The sequence below is a fragment of the Danio aesculapii genome, chromosome 25, assembly GCF_903798145.1.
Source record: "Danio aesculapii chromosome 25, fDanAes4.1, whole genome shotgun sequence".
In the NCBI taxonomy this organism is placed as follows: Eukaryota; Metazoa; Chordata; class Actinopteri; order Cypriniformes; family Danionidae; genus Danio; species Danio aesculapii.
Window position 1 is genome coordinate 7,969,892 of NC_079459.1, and position 17,607 is coordinate 7,987,498.

Genomic DNA, 17,607 nt, shown 5'->3' on the forward strand with positions numbered 1-17,607 from the left:
TGAAAACACTATTGGTTGGGTTTAGGAATAGGGTGGGTGGGGTATCGGTCGTTCAGTCAGTCAGTCAGTCGACAGCGACATCTGGTGGATTCATGAGAGAAGAGCAGGCATGAGTCGTGTGGTCTTTTTTGCTTTGAATTATGTGTTAAAAATGTGTCAGATGTACGATAGAAAAATGTTACTATTTTCAGTTGAGATTATGGAAAACAGAAGAACTGGTCTTACAATACAACCTAAAATATATCAGAATTCTTCTTCAAGGACTAATATATTTCCATTCAATCATATATCTATATTGTTTGTTATGAAAGCAGTTTTTGGTTGGGTGTCATGTGCACTGCATGTAGGAGAATCAAACTGAATGTGTATTTTGTTGGTTCGTTGTGTTAGACTTGATTGATTATGTATTGAAGGTCTTTGTGTCAGAGTGTGTAGTAGTTTTGAAAGGATTTATTTTGTATATAAACATAATTGAAGATGGTTGTCTATAGAAACGCTACCAATGGATCCAACAAACAAAAATACATCCTTTGCATTATTAATGTACTGTATACCACATACAGAAGCAAATCCATCAATTATTTTCCATATTTTGTGATTTCATGTTTTTTTTAATAGTTTGAGTTGGATTGGATGAGACCTTGATCTTTCCTCTAACAACTTTTGATGTTGAAAAGTTTGCAAAAAGTGACATTTTTAATGTTTTTGGAGTGAACCTTAAATAAATGGCCAGTACTTTTTCTGTTATTTTTATTTTTTTTTTCTGTTTAGTATTCAAAACATCACCATTTTACTCAGAAAACATATTTCTAAAGATGATGTTGACTTGAAATTTTCACTGGATATTGGTAACAATATAAGCAATGCAAATATGAAAAGAAACAAATCTAATTAGTTTACAAATGAAGTTATGTGTAACAAAATGAAATGATACAAAAAAAAAGTATTGAACAAATGAAGAAAGGGAGGTGTCGAAAGGCAGTGAAAGCCCAGACAGCAGCTAAAATCTCTCAGTAGTTCTTCAGCAACCTTCTGCCCTTCCTCATTCTAAATTAATATTCACTGCTTTAGTCCAACATCTACATTAGCAGGATGATGAACATGAAACCAGGGTGGACATTGCAGCAAGACAATGATCCAAAAAACAGCCAAGGAAACTCTCAAATGCTTTCAGAGAAAGAAAATCAAGCTGTAGAATGGCCCAGCCAATCACCTGACTTGAATCCAATAGAGAATACAAAATAAAGATCAGCTTTGATAGATGAGACCCACAGAACCATCAAGATTTTTAGACTGTTGAAGTCACGTGACCTCATTCTCCATATGAGAGACGTTAATAAGCTTACAGGGGCAGAGATCAAGGTCCCATAATGCTATTCATAATCGTAAATAAACGGAAAACACATGTGAATACCAAAATATGGAAGCTCCTAATTAACATACTTTTTTACACTGTACTATACAGTAGTATGTTATGCTGTGTATTATACTATTTCTATTATAATTGCATTATGTTTATTGTCTTTTTGTATTGATTAGTTTTGAATTTAAAAAGGAGGCGAATGATTAGTCATTGTACAATATTTTGTGTGTGTTTATTTGTTAAATATTTTAAATTAGAAAAAGAAAACCGAGTGTATTTTTTAGATGCATTTTATAGATTGATGTAGAGATCAATGCAAACTAATGAGGCATCTCATTTAAACACTGATGTGGCTCTGCCGTGAATAGTTTATTAAGAGTAAGTAGAATCTGTCATTAAGTGGATAAGAGGTGACAATTATCCAGATGCATGTTGTTTATTTGCCTTTTCTTGGAAATCAATAAGCACTCATTTGTTTCAGCTGTAATTAAGTCCACAGATTGCCGCCTCACATTTTATAGACTATACACACCACTGTCTTTTCTTTCCTCTGTGTTCTCCAGGGATTTCAGAAATACGTGGATGATTTTGATCCACATTCCATGGTACAGTAAGCCTCTACATTAACACTTCTCTCTCATACACTCATTGTATGGCAAAAGGTAACAAATGCCACACTCTTTTAATATTACTCATTAAAATATTATATATTGTGCACGTTTTAACAGTTCACAGCCGAACAGATAGCAGGCAGAGATGTGCGACTATTAAGAATTAAGAAGGTAATGTAAACTCGAAAAATGACATTTGCTGTTTGTTAGGGTATGGGCGGGGGGGGGGGGGGGGGGGGGGGGGGGGGGGGGGGGGGGGTGGGGGGTTAATTGTTTTTTATGTTCAATCCACTTAAATTTGTAAAAACTAATAAACGAATTTAATTCCTTCATGTTGTCCAACACAAATCAATTGTGTGCAACCCAGCATTTTTTATTATATAAGATGATAAGAAAAACTGAGATGAGAGCAACATCTGTAAAATGTTTTTTTTTATTAGTGTTTTTTATTCTATCTTTAGGAAGGAAAGCTTGATCTGGCCATTGAGGGAGGGATTGATTCTCCATTGGGAAAGATTGTGGTGTCGTCTATCTATGAAGGAGGTGCAGCAGATAAACATGGTGAGTTTTGTAAAGGACAAATCTAGGCTTGTTATCACAGAAGAAAGCCTCAACGTCTGTTGTTTATGCTTGAATGGCCTTATTCTGTGATAACAACTGCTTGGATGTACTTTATACAGTTTATTACATGGCTACTTTCCACAAAATATAAAAAATAGACACAAAACATTCTGAGTCTTAATAGTTTATTAACCCTCATGTTCACCTCAGTCGCTTCTGACCAACATTTTTTATTTGATCAGACTTTTGATTGACTGATTTAGACATTTTTTAAAAAAACAGCTTCATCAGAATGAACCAAAACTTGGAGACATACAAAAACATAGGTAAATGCAAAATAAAAGAGCATTTTATTATTAAACAAAAATAAAACAGGATGATTTTCTAGAAAAATGTTACAGTACATTACAGGTCTTCTGTCACTTTTGACTGGGAAGGGCACAAATGTTATTTTAATTTCACTAGAGGGTTAATTCTTTAACCATAAAGCTGACAGAATCAAAAATGGCTGAATGGAGCACACACTAACCTACATATTATTCACTCACAAAGTGGAACCCAACCAGTCAAAACCAGCAGAGTATATAGATGTGAACGTATTCACTAATGGTCAAGATGATTCAAAACGCACGTGTTATTAGTTTCAGCAGTTGTTATCTGGGAATAACATGCATTATCTTTGAATGTTGTGACTTTACAATCACAGTCAGTTATTCCATTGAGCTATGTAATAAAAAAGAATAACATATTTCCAAGATGTTAAACCTTGATGTCGAAACAACATCAAAAACAGATCAAGATGTCAAAATTATATCAAATTGGCATTTAACAGTGGCGGTTAAAAACACATCAAAGATTGATAACAGGGATAAATATATACATTTTTAGATGACATAAAAATAATTTATATGCATTGCAACCACATAACATAAAACATTTTAGTAAATGCGTTTTGACATCAAGGTGCCAGCTGGAAAGGCCATATTTTTATCAAGATCCTACCATCCATGTCACCAACAGCAAAAAAAAAAAAATTTATATTTTGTTTTGGTCTCACTACATGTCCCATAATACAGCTTAGAAGAGTAGTAATTGGTCTTTTGTGGCTGTCCGGGAGCATTTTGCCACAGGAGCCTAATTACAAAAGTGATAAGTGTTTAAATGAGGACAAATGCCAAACTAGTGTAAACAGATGTAAATAGGGGCCATAGAGTACTGGGGGCCGGTTCTTTTTTCCCTCTCTACTTTGTTTATGATATTGATTATATTGATTTGAAGGGTTTTAGATAAATTAAAATTACTTGCTTGTCACTGTTAATTATCTGTGTTGTTCCCATGTGTTCTCAGGTGGGGTCGTGTCGGGTGATGAGATCATGGCTGTGAATGGAAAGATTCTGACAGATGTGACTCTAGCTGAAGGACAGACCTCAATGGCTCAGGCCTGGAACAGTGGAGGGGTACGGTCTTTATTATCATACAACAGCCAATCAGTTTCCATCAGATCATCTGTCTGAACAGTTTTTCTTAAGGTGAAGAAGACCATGCTGGAGCTAAACGGTTTGCATAGACCAATATATAAACAAACATTAGATTTAAACAGAATTTGAACAGGTCATTAATCAAATCATTCATCTATTTCAATTCTGATGAATTCGATAGTGCTTACTATTATCAATAAGCTCTTGTTTCACTCATTTTACATCTTACCACATTAATGTAATAGTCCCATAATTAGCTGTAATTAATGTATTTTCCAAACTTTCAACCTACTGCAGCTACAAATGCTGTATTCTTGACTTATAAGCACATTTATAATCTGCTTAATAATTGTACTTTTATACTTTATGACTGGTCGATTTTTCATTACTAAATTAAGTATTGCAATATTTACTAACCATTTGTATTTAAGAGTAGTTGGAGGTTTTTAAGATCATTAAGAATGAGTTAGTAAATGATTAGTAAACTATTGAAATTAACATTTATATATCGTATTATTCAAGTATATAGTAATGGTTATTATGTATGTTAATAAATGCTTTATTAACTCAACTTCATGCAGTTTTGTGACCTAATCTAAAGTGAGGACTATTTATGTTTTATAAATCCCTTATAAATGACAAATAAAGGCTCAGTATCAATTGAACAATAATCTGCAATCTTATCTAAAAAGTAAAATTACTGTAAAGTTTAAACATTGCTGAATAACGGGAGTGTCAAAATACGACATCAAATTGAATAAAATAACAACACTACAATAATTTAACAGTATAATAGGATGCAATGTTTAAACTGTACAGTAATTTTATTTTAGATAAGATTGCAAAGATTTATTTTTTATTTGACACAGTTTCATTTGTGTATCTTCAAATGAATAGAAAGGAATAAAGTCGTTTATGTTCTTTTTTTCCAGTTTAGAATATAACTGAGCCTTTAATTGTCATTTATAAGGGATTTATAAAGCATAAATAGTCCTCACTTTAGATTAGGTCACAAACTGCATAAGTTTAGTTAATAAAGCATTTATTAACATACAAATTAACTATTAATATATGTCTGAATAATAAGCTGTATAAATGTTAATTTGAATAGTTTATTAATCATTTATTGATGATCTTAAAAAGCAACCAACTTTGCTTAAATAACTGGTTTATTAATAATGCGATACTTAATTTAGTAATGAAAAATAAATCAACAAAGTATGAGTATTTGAATAGTACTACTATTGAATTTAACTAATTGTATTAGTGTTCTTTAAACTTGACTGTTTAAAACTGTCCACATTTTGGAAAATTACTAATTCAAACCAAAAAATCATCATTACCATGATATTTTAATGTAAATATTAAGTGCAAGCGAAATGTTAAGTACAGGAAGGAATTCAATGGCACCATATGCTGGGGGGTGGGATTAAAGTACAATTATTAAGCACATTATAAATGTGATGGTAAGTCAAGAATACAGTATTTATAGCTGCAGTTATAAACTGTTTACTAACGTTTATTAATGTAGAGTTAACGCTTAACAGATGATAAATTCATTATTTGTTAATGCTTAATAAATGGTTCATAGTGTGTAGTTATTATAAAGTGTTACCAAATTTTAAGCATCTACATCATGCTTATAGTCTACTGAGAGTTTGGTTAGAGTTGAACATTCATGGTTATGTGTTGTTTTTACCAACAAAATTTGAAAGTTACAATTTATTTTCATGTCAACACCATGCCATTCCAACTTTTCCCAAAAAGTGCGAGAGTTACAGTTTCAAGATTTTGAACTTGCAGATGCAATGATCTTAAAGGGTTAGTTCACCTAAAATTTACCCACCTTCATGTCCTTCCAACCACCCCCAATCAAGATACAGTATTTTCGATGAAGTCCGAGAGCTCCCTCATCCTCCGTAGACAGCAACGATCTTACAGAGTCATATTTACAACATAGGCTCATTCTGAAAATGTATCTCTATATACGTTTCTGGAGATCGCAAATTATGTAGACAGAAGAAAGTCTGGCTGCATTTCGCTTTTCAAATGAACACTATGGGGTGGTATGACGCCATTCCTTTTCGCACTAGCAGCTGACCACTAACCTCCGAATGGACGGCTTTCCCACTGTTACCAGTTTGTCTGGTGGTTTGCCGCATACATTGACGAACTTGAGACACAGAGAGGAGTTGACCGCGATGATGGGGTTTGAGTCCAGCAATGAAAGGTTACAGAAAGCAGGTAAGACAAAAATAAAGGGCAAAAAATAAAATAAACAAGTAAATAACAGGGTGAGAATGTGGTAAAATATGAAAACGTGATAAAAATCAGGGGGCTTTTCCTTTTTCTGGATTGCTTTTCAAAAGATTGTCGGTTGGGGTCAGTTAGGGAAGCGGGTGGACGCTGCTCAATTGGTGCTTTTTAAAACACTATCGGTTGAATTTAGGGAAGGGGGTGGATGGGGTAATCGGTCGGCCAATCAGTCAGTCGCCATCAGCCTCTAGTGGATTTACGTGAGAAGAGCAGGCTCGAATGACACTTGCAAGACAAGTTTAGGATCTCAAAAAAACATACACAGCACCCTCTGGTGGATTCGCGAAAACAAAAACTGCTAAAAAAAAGTAGCTCCTGAGATGTATTTGGCAAACTCCAGAAATGTATACAGGGGTACGTTTTCAGAATGAGCCTGGATTGTCTAAGACGGTTTCTGTCTATGAAGGATGAGGGAGCTCTCAGAATTCATGTAAAATATCTATATTTGTGTTCCAAAGACAAACAAAGGTCTCATGAGATTGTAATGACTTGATGGTGAGTAATTAATAGCATAATTTAAATGTTTGTGTGTGAAATACTGTAACCCTTTAAGTAATTGTATCACCTTAAAATTGTGAGAGCCTATAAACTTACAATTTCAAGAATTACAGTCACAGTTCTAAATTAATGACAAATTGTCAACAACTATGTTAGTTATGCTAGGCATATGCTTATGTTATACTAGTTAGATATGTAATGAAGCATGGCTGCTGGATTGAACTGGTTTAGAGTAACATTATGTAGGTTTTCTCACCTTGTTGTCATGCTTTCCCATGGGTAGCACAAATCATATGCATTTGTTGACTAACATTAGAGACAAATGTAAGCTGACACCTTGTTTGGAAACCATATATGCCAAGGTAAAATAGCCTTGGTTACACAACACTATGTTCCACAAATATCATCACATGACAGCTAGTTGGTATTGTTTTCATCTCACAGTTTTGGTTAACTCCACCAAAGCTACAGAAACAACATGTGACCTGCGTCTTAAAGGGATAGTTCACCCACAAAGGAATATTCTGTCATTAAAACCTAAAGATGACCTTTATTCATCTTCAGAACACAGATGAGATATTTTAAATGAAATCTGAGAGCTCTCTAACCATCCACAGCAAGAGTTCTGAAATGTTTCAAGTCCAAAAAGGTACCAAAAATATTGTCAAAACATTTCATGTGTCTTCAGTGGTTCAATGAAGCTACGAGAACCTTATTGTGTGCCAAAAAAAAGCAAATAAAAACTTTATTCACTGATTTTTTCCCCTTCAGCGTGCTCTTGGTAACCTGAAATATGCAGAAAAGAAAAAACTGATAAACAAAATTATTATTTCAGCATTTATAAAAGTATTCTCATAGGTTCATAAAATTGCACTTGATCCAGTGAAGTCACATAGAATGTTTTTGTTACCTTTCTGGACTGTTTTGGGACCCTTGCTGGCAATGGAGTGTCAGATAGCTCTTGGATTTAATCTAAAATATCTTCATTTGTGTTCTGAAGATGAACTAAGGTCTCGGGGGTTTGAAACAACATGAGGGTGGGTAATTAATAACAGAATTAGCTTTTTTGGGGTGAACTAACCCTTTAAAGCAAATCGTATTGTTCCAGTCATAGGCATTCTCTAGCAGCGATGGGAAGGGGTGTGTGCAGCAGCAGCAGCAGAATTCATCCACATATATAATTTTAGGGACATTATTGTAAGGTAAAACAAAATACACGACCTGACCAAAGTCTTGTCGTTGATCCCAGTTGTAAGAGCAACAAATAATAACTTCTACTTGATAAATTGGAAAAGTGGCAGAAGGTAGATTTTTCCCATGAATCATATGTTGAACTACATCATAATCATCACAAATACTGCAGAAGACCTATTGGAACCCGCATGGACCCAAGATTCTCATGATAAATCAGTTTGGTTTGGTGAAGGAAAAACCATGGTTTGGTTACATTCAGTATAGGGGTGTGCAAGACATCTGCAGAGCGGATGACAACATCAACAGCCTGAGGTATCAAGACATTTGGGCTGCCTATTACCAAACCACAGGAGAGGGCTAATTCTTCAGCTGGATAGTGCTCCTTCTCATTTTTCAGCCTCAACATCAACGTTCTTGAAAGCAAAGAAGGTCAAGGGGCTCCAGGATTGGCCAGCCAATTCACCAGATATGAACATTATTGAGCATGCTTGGGGTAAGATCAAGAAGAATCCAAAGAATTTTGATGAACTCTGGGAGTCCTGCAAGAACGCTTTCTTTGCCATTCCAGATGACTTTATTAATAAGTGATTTGAGTCATTGCAGTGATGTATGGATGCAGTTGTCCAAGCTCATGGGAGTCATAGACAATATTCATTCTTTTCCCACTGCACCATGACTTTATATTTTATACTGTACATTATTTGTTTACATTATTTGTTGACAAGACTCTTGTTTAAGCAAAGACCTTACTGTCCTTATTAAATAATTAAAAATCAAGGTATGATCATATTTTATTTTGGTAAAATAAACTAAATCTAGAGGCCTTTGCCTTTCATATAAGCCACTTCTGATACCAAATGATCGACTTGAAGTCAAGTTATTATTTGTTATTTCTAAAACTTGGATAGGCAACAAGACTTTTGTCAGGTAGTGTACATAGTGCGGCTTTAAATTTGCCATGAAATGGAAGTTAAGATTGTCATTTTTTATCTTATCTTTTGGGAACCGATTGGATCATTGGAAGATGGGTGTTGCTAACAAAATTGACAAGATTGACAAACGGACAAAAACAGGGCAGAAATGAGACCCGCACTGATAGCCCCTCCCAAATGGTATTCCATGCAACCAGAAGTAAACAAAAGTCATTTCAAAGGGGCTGTAACCTTTGTGGTATGATTAAAGATTATGAGGGTAAATCAAAATTTAAACAAAGAAATGAAGTGCACAGATACATTGTTTATAAAAAGCACCACTATATTCAAATAAAATAAGAACAGTATGCTTTTATTTCATTCCGATTTTAAGCTGATAAGGAGCTTGATAAATCAAGACCAGCACTAGACCAGCTTAAACTAATTGATGATCAGCTAAGAACTAGCTCAAACCAGCAGCCATGCTTCCAAACAAACCTAACCAGAATATACTGTTTTATTTCAACAGGGGTATCTTTTGTTATGCAGTTTTTTGACCTAAAAACAAGCTTTCATAGCTAATGGATCTTATTAGTCTTATACTAGAAATGAATCATTTCTATGTACAATGACCAAAATTGTACAGTGCAGAACTTACAAGGTTTGCTATAATTATAAAATAATGATAATTCTGACATCACATTGAAATTTTGCAGAATTACATGGATTTTGTACATGTCAAACAGTGTGGGTTCTTTAAAGAACGCTTCCCTTTTTTGGGAAATAGGCTGCTTTTACTTCTCCCCTAGAGTTAAACAGTCGAGTTTTACAACTTTTGAATCCATTTAGCTGATCTTTGAGTCTCGCTGGAGCACTTTTAGCTTAGCTTAGCATAAATCATTGAATCGGATTAGACCATTAGCATTTTACTTAAAAAAATCTAAAAAGATAATTATCCAGCATTATGTATGGCTTGCATTATGATAATTTTCCTGTTTAAAGCTTGATTCTTCTGTAGTTACATCATATTTCCTGTTTAAAGCTTGATTCTTCTGTAGTTACATCATATTTCCTGTTTAAAGCTTGATTCTTCTGTAGTTACATCATATTTCCGGTTTAAAGCTTGATTCTTCTGTAGTTACATCATATTTCCTGTTTAAAGCTTGATTCTTCTTTAGTTACATCATATTTCCGGTTTAAAGCTTGATTCTTTTGTAGTTAAAGCTTGATTCTTCTGTAGTTACATCATATTTCCGGTTTAAAGCTTGATTCTTCTGTAGTTAAAGCTTGATTCTTTTGTAGTTACATCATATTTCCTGTTTAAAGCTTGATTCTTCTGTAGTTACATCATATTTCCGGTTTAAAGCTTGATTCTTCTGTAGTTAAAGCTTGATTCTTCTGTAGTTACATCATATTTCCTGTTTAAAGCTTGATTCTTCTGTAGTTACATCATATTTCCTGTTTAAAGATTGATTCTTCTGTGGTTACATCATATTTCCGGTTTAAAGCTTGATTCTTCTGTAGTTAAAGCTTGATTCTTCTGTAGTTACATCATATTTCTGGTTTAAAGCTTGATTCTTCTGTAGTTAAAGCTTGATTCTTCTGTAGTTAAAGCTTGATTCTTCTGTAGTTACATCATATTTCCGGTATAAAGCTTGATTCTTCTGTAGTTACATCATATTTCCGGTTTAAAGCTTGATTCTTCTGTAGTTAAAGCTTGATTCTTCTGTAGTTAAAGCTTGATTCTTTTGTAGTTACATCATATTTCCGGTTTAAAGCTTGATTCTTCTGTAGTTAAAGCTTGATTCTTCTGTAGTTACATCATATTTCCTGTTTAAAGCTTGATTCTTCTGTAGTTACATTATGTTTCCGGTTTAAAGCTTGATTTCTCTGTAGTTAAAGCTTGATTCTTCTGTAGTTACATCATATTTCCGGTTTAAAGCTTGATTCTTCTGTAGTTACATCATATTTCCTGTTTAAAGCTTGATTCTTCTGTAGTTAAAGCTTGAATCTTCTGTAGTTACATCATATTTCCTGTTTAAAGCTTGATTCTTCTGTAGTTACATCATATTTCCTGTTTAAAGCTTGATTCTTCTGTAGTTACATCATATTTTCGGTTTAAAGCTTGATTCTTCTGTAGTTAAAGCTTGATTCTTCTGTAGTTACATCATATTTCCTGTTTAAAGCTTGATTCTTCTGTAGTTACATCATATTTCCGGTTTAAAGCTTGATTCTTCTGTAGTTAAATCTTGATTCTTCTGTAGTTACATCATATTTCCGGTTTAAAGCTTGATTCTTCTGTAGTTACATCATATTTCCGATTTAAAGCTTGATTTTTCTGTAGTTACTGTACATCGTAAACTAACAGAAAATGAAAAATTGCTTTTTTCTAGGTCAAATGGAATCAAAACTGGTAAATTACAACAGTTTAACCCAAGGGAGGAAACGTGGAGTATTTTTTAGAACTTACAAGGTTTGCTATAATTATAAAATAATGATAATTCTGACATCACATTGAAATTTTGCAGAATAACATGGATTTTCTTCCCCATTTATTACAGAAATGGTAAGACTAGTTATGCTTTAGTTATTTAAAACAACAACAACCTAAACTATCACAAATGAGTATTGAACCTTGGAATTTTTTGAGTTAACATGTTAATATTTTGTGTCATATTTTTTCTTATGGAAAATATGAATCACATGAAAGCACACATTGTCTGCTCCCACAATGTTTTCTTTAGCAGACATCATCAAAAATAGATGAAAGGATGAAGCAGATGTGGAGCAGAATGTAGCAAGAACATTTTCCCCCCTGTACATGTCAAACAGTGTGGGTTCTTTAAAGAACGCTTCCCTTTTTTGGGAAATAGGCTGCTTTTACTTCTCCCCTAGAGTTAAACAGTCGAGTTTTACAACTTTTGAATCCATTTAGCTGATCTTTGAGTCTCGCTGGAGCACTTTTAGCTTAGCTTAGCATAAATCATTGAATCGGATTAGACCTTTAGCATTTTACTTAAAAAAATCTAAAAAGATAATTATCCAGCATTATGTATGGCTTGCATTATGATAATTTTCCTGTTTAAAGCTTGATTCTTCTGTAGTTACATCATATTTCCTGTTTAAAGCTTGATTCTTCTGTAGTTACATCATATTTCCGGTTTAAAGCTTGATTCTTCTGTAGTTACATCATATTTCCGGTTTAAAGCTTGATTCTTCTTTAGTTACATCATATTTCCGGTTTAAAGCTTGATTCTTTTGTAGTTAAAGCTTGATTCTTCTGTAGTTACATCATATTTCCGGTTTAAAGCTTGATTCTTCTGTAGTTAAAGGTTGATTCTTTTGTAGTTACATCATATTTCCTGTTTAAAGCTTGATTCTTCTGTAGTTACATCATATTTCCGGTTTAAAGCTTGATTCTTCTGTAGTTAAAGCTTGATTCTTCTGTAGTTACATCATATTTCCTGTTTAAAGCTTGATTCTTCTGTAGTTACATCATATTTCCTGTTTAAAGATTGATTCTTCTGTGGTTACATCATATTTCCGGTTTAAAGCTTGATTCTTCTGTAGTTAAAGCTTGATTCTTCTGTAGTTACAACATATTTCTGGTTTAAAGCTTGATTCTTCTGTAGTTAAAGCTTGATTCTTCTGTACTTACATCATATTTCCGGTTTAAAGCTTGATTCTTCTGTAGTTAAAGCTTGATTCTTCTGTAGTTAAAGCTTGATTCTTCTGTAGTTACATCATATTTCCGGTTTAAAGCTTGATTCTTCTGTAGTTACATCATATTTCCTGTTTAAAGCTTGATTCTTCTGTAGTTACATCATATTTCCGGTTTAAAGCTTGATTCTTCTGTAGTTAAAGCTTGATTCTTCTGTAGTTAAATCATATTTCCTGTTTAAAGCTTGATTCTTCTGTAGTTACATCATGTTTCCGGTTTAAAGCTTGATTTCTCTGTAGTTAAAGCTTGATTCTTCTGTAGTTACATCATATTTCCGGTTTAAAGCTTGATTCTTCTGTAGTTACATCATATTTCTGGTTTAAAGCTTGATTCTTCTGTAGTTAAAGCTTGATTCTTCTGTAGTTACATCATATTTCCGGTTTAAAGCTTGATTCTTCTGTAGTTAAAGCTTGATTCTTCTGTAGTTACATCATATTTCCTGTTTAAAGCTTGATTCTTCTGTAGTTAAAGCTTGATTCTTCTGTAGTTACATCATATTTCCGGTTTAAAGCTTGATTCTTCTGTAGTTAAAGCTTGAATCTTTTGTAGTTACATCATATTTCCTGTTTACAGCTTGATTCTTCTGTAGTTACATCATATTTCCTGTTTAAAGCTTGATTCTTCTGTAGTTAAAGCTTGATTCTTCTGTAGTTACATCATATTTCCTGTTTAAAGCTTGATTCTTCTGTAGTTACATCATATTTCCGGTTTAAAGCTTGATTCTTCTGTAGTTAAATCTTGATTCTTCTGTAGTTACATCATATTTCCGGTTTAAAGCTTGATTCTTCTGTAGTTACATCATATTTCCGATTTAAAGCTTGATTTTTCTGTAGTTACTGTACATCGTAAACTAACAGAAAATGAAAAATTGCTTTTTTCTAGGTCAAATGGAATCAAAACTGGTAAATTACAACAGTTTAACCCAAGGGAGGAAACGTGGAGTATTTTTTAAGTATGCTAATGTTATTCAACACATTTTATTAAGGCAAGTCATAATATGCAGGAGGAAAAATCACTGATGGCATGTCTTCTATTATGAGCTCCAATTCAGACAAAGCATTTCCATCAATTTGTTAAGCATGTGACATTTTCCCGTCCAGGACTGGATTGACCTGGTCATCGCAGTGTCTCCACCAAAGGAATATGAAGATGAGGTGTACGTATAGTTGCATTCTTCCTCATAATATGATATGTGACCGAAACACATTGACTTCTTCAGTGCAATTCAATCCAATTGGATTTAGAATTATGCGGCCTGTTTTCATTATATCCAATGAAAAAGGCAATCAGTTGTGTAAACGGCTCTCGATGGTGAAGCTGTCATCTTTTGTATGTCTTCAGCTCTAAATCAGCATCAGTCAGACCCACTGCAAAGAAAACGGTTTTTCAAGGCAGTGCCCCTGTGTACAGACAGGGATACGTCCTTCAGATGAGGACCCCACCATCCCCCAACGTCATCAGCCACTAGCCCGGTGGTAAAATCCCCCCCAGTGTGCATCATGTACATGTGACAATCTCTTTGTCAATTTGGAAACCCACCCAGTTGTTTTCAGTTGGAGATTTGGTGTGCTAATGATTCAGCGCTGCAGTAATGCAGTTTTCAATTATGTTGTTAACCGAGCTGAGCAGTCGTTCTGATTGATGTTGTTCAAAGGGACTGTTACATGTCATGACTCGTGCATTGATTATTGCAGCTTTGATCTGTTCTTTTGCTTCTGCGTGTCACTTTATAGCTCTGCTGTGTGTGGGCTAATGCTGCCAACTATGAAGCTGCATTTACACCAGTTTTAAAAAGACATTTTAGTATGAAAATCCTTCTTGTCCAGACAAAGTTCAGTCATATACAGTTAGATATGATATGCTATGAAATCCTTACACAACCTTAAAATAATAACAATGATAACACTTTATTTTGATGGTTCATTTGAGTATTAGCAAAGTCCCTTTAAGGCAAGTCATTTCACTCGGCGGCCATCTTTGAAACACCTCTCGAGCAGTATGCTCGGGCATTCTGAATGGGGAAACATCAATTTCTCCAAAACTACTTGCCAAGCTTACGATTACATTACATATTACGAATAACCAATAAAATTAAACAACATTTGTCTCTTTAGTTTCATTTCTAAATGTTCGGATCACACAAAATCTGCAGAAACTCACGTCTGGTTCGAGCCCCTCCCTCGGAGAGTTGTCATTCTATATCGATCGCTGATTGGCTCCTATACTAGAAGGCGGGCTTTATTCGTCATTTAGCGATCACTGATTGGCTCCTGTACTAGAAGGTGGGGCTTAAATCGCCATCATGACAGTGACACTTTTCCCCATTCAAAAGTATACGAGTGACATGTCTTGTGTATTCTATAAGCTGCGTCTCAAATGGCACACTATGCACTCATGTACTTATGCACTTACACACTCAACACCATAGTATATGAATGTAGTGTCGTCCCAAATGGAGCACTAATGTTTTTTTACTAAGCGGAAATTCAAACCGTTTCCCCGATGATGTTTGACGGTTGCCAAATCAGTGAAATAAATGGCCAACCTATTAAATAAAACCTCCCATGAGTATAACCGCATTCACCATCGGGAGGCGCTATAATCACTCTCACAGGAGAATTTTGCTTTCACCATCCAAAATAAATAAAGTTATCCAACATGTGCGCCCGATAGCTCCGCCTCTTCCGCTAAGTGAGCAAAGCTGCGGTCGTTGAGTGCGTGAAGTGTCCAACATTCCACACAACATTCCACCGGCTGAATGAGTGCATCATCCGGGTAATTAAAGTACACTTATTATTTTTAGAGTTTTCAGTGTGAACGCACCACTTACACTATATATACTACAAAATGGCGTAGAACAGTGCATAAGTTTGCGATTTGGGACGCAGCTATAGTCTTTGGTATTAGCAAAGAGCTTAGAATCACCAAGAGTCGACACTCAATAGAACGTTCCATTGCAACAGGAGCACCCAGCAACAGCCTTGCGATTCCGCCATTGTGGACTGAAAGCCACATTGAGGATCGGCCGTCCATTGGATCTTATTGCTGTCACGATGGCAAACAGCTGCTTTTTTATTTATTTTTTTATTAAAGCTGAGATACAAACTGAAGGAAGACATGACAACACTTACTATCACAATCATCAGCACTTTTAATAGTTTATTTTACAGACTTATCATGTGCTGTTGTTCTATTGGAATTTTCATTTCAAAATGGCAGCCGTGACACTAGCGGCATCTACAGTAGTTGCTGTTTCCCAAACACCAACAGAGTGTCGCCTCTTGGTGATTCTATGCTCTTTGGTATTAGTAGACTGTCTGCTTAATATCAGATGATACTGCTCATTTAACTATAAACTTTGCAAATATGTTAACGTACTAACCCTAACCCCAACCTAACAGTCTACTTATAATCTAAGGAGAGTTACTTGGCATGTAGATGCAATGTAACTTAATTCAACAAATGGACCATCTAAATAAAGTGTGACCATAACAACAATAACAAAATTAATAATAACATAACAATAAGAATTGCAGCATGGTGGCTCAGTTAGCACTGTCACCTCACAGCAAGAAGGTTTGAGTCCTGGCTGGGTCAGTTGGCATTTCTGTGTGGAGTTTGCATGTTTTCCCCATGTTCGCATGGGTTTCCTCTGAGTGCAACGGTTTCCCCCACAGTCCAAAGACATGTGCTATAGGTGAATTGTATAAACTAAATTGGTTGTAGTCTACGAATGTGTATGGATGTTTCCCTGTACTGGGTTGCAGCTGGAAGGGAAAGCGCTGTGTAAAACATATGCTGGATACATTTTTACTGTGTCCACAAAGAAACCCTAATAAAATTTTAATTCAGTGGAAGTGTAAAGTCCTTCTTTTCAACATTACTTTATTACTACATTTATAATGGTAAAAGTACTTAAAAGGTTTTTTTTTCTAGGTCAAATGTACTTACTCAAAGTACTAAACTTACTGTAACTTACTAAATTTACTTTAAATACAAAAAGTACCTGCTGATGATTAAAACTTGCTCTAAATTTACTAATAATTCATTATTCGAGTAAAAACATGTGAAAACACATTCATATGTGGAACTCCATTCAGATCATTTGTAAAATCAGTGATTATTTTACTGGAGACTCACTTTGAATAGATCATTTGAATCAGTAAGTTGTTTACAAACATTTAACAAACAAATACAAACATATGATAAACATTTTCATATGTGCCTTTTGGTATTTGTATCCTAAAAGATTTGTAATGCGCAGAATTCTTGCCACTGAGTCTGATGCGTATTAATTAATTTGATGCAAAGAAAATCACAAACAATTCAGAGTCATTCAGAGCAATGGTACGTTTCTTCTCATCGCTCTTTTTCAAAAAAGAAAAAGAAAAAGGGTTATCTAAGGAAATGAGTGGCATTTTGATACTTTGCTTGTGATACTGCTGCCACATCACACATTTCTATAAATTAATTCATCCTGAACAGAGACTGGCTGTTCTTCTTTTGGGCTTTAGCTTGTACATTGGCTCTGAATTGTCAAAACACCTTTCAAAACATTTTCTATGGATGTGAAAAAAGGAAAAAACGTACCCGATCAGACAAACTTTATAAGACAGATGAACATTTCAGAATTAGTGTTTAAATGTGATTGACATATCACGAGGTCATATTTAGTTTTTAAGGTGCAAACATTTGGGCTGAAAAATTGGGATGAAATTTTTACAAATGTACATACAGTTGAATTCAGAATTTTGAGCCCCCCTTTGAATGTTTTTTCTTTTTTTTTATATTTCCTGAATTATGTTGAACAGAGCAAAGACATTTTCACAGTATGTCTGATAATATTTTTTCTTCTGGAGAAAGTCTTATTTGTTTTATTTCAGCCAGAATAAAAACAGCTTTTAATTAAAAAAAAAACATTTTAGGGACAAAATTATTAGCCCCTTTAAGCTAA

The 17,607-nt window shown here is 34.4% G+C and overlaps 1 protein-coding gene across 3 annotated transcripts in view; it reads left to right on the plus strand.

Annotated features, from left to right (window-relative positions):
* The window catches only part of ush1c (Usher syndrome 1C), a 60,582-nt gene that overhangs the window by 41,706 nt on the left and 1,269 nt on the right, over window positions 1-17,607 (plus strand). The window contains exons 22-27 of one of the 3 annotated variants that reach the window (XM_056452242.1): window positions 1,927-1,968; window positions 2,092-2,145; window positions 2,436-2,535; window positions 3,883-3,992; window positions 13,754-13,809; window positions 13,995-14,157. In XM_056452242.1, coding sequence (XP_056308217.1) covers window positions 1,927-1,968; window positions 2,092-2,145; window positions 2,436-2,535; window positions 3,883-3,992; window positions 13,754-13,809; window positions 13,995-14,121 — 489 coding nt within the window. In that variant the 3' untranslated portion in view covers window positions 14,122-14,157. Of the gene's footprint in view, window positions 1-1,926; window positions 1,969-2,091; window positions 2,146-2,435; window positions 2,536-3,882; window positions 3,993-13,753; window positions 13,810-13,994; window positions 14,158-17,607 lie in introns of those variants that run through there. The other 2 variants (XM_056452243.1, XM_056452241.1) reach the window with 2 other exon arrangements.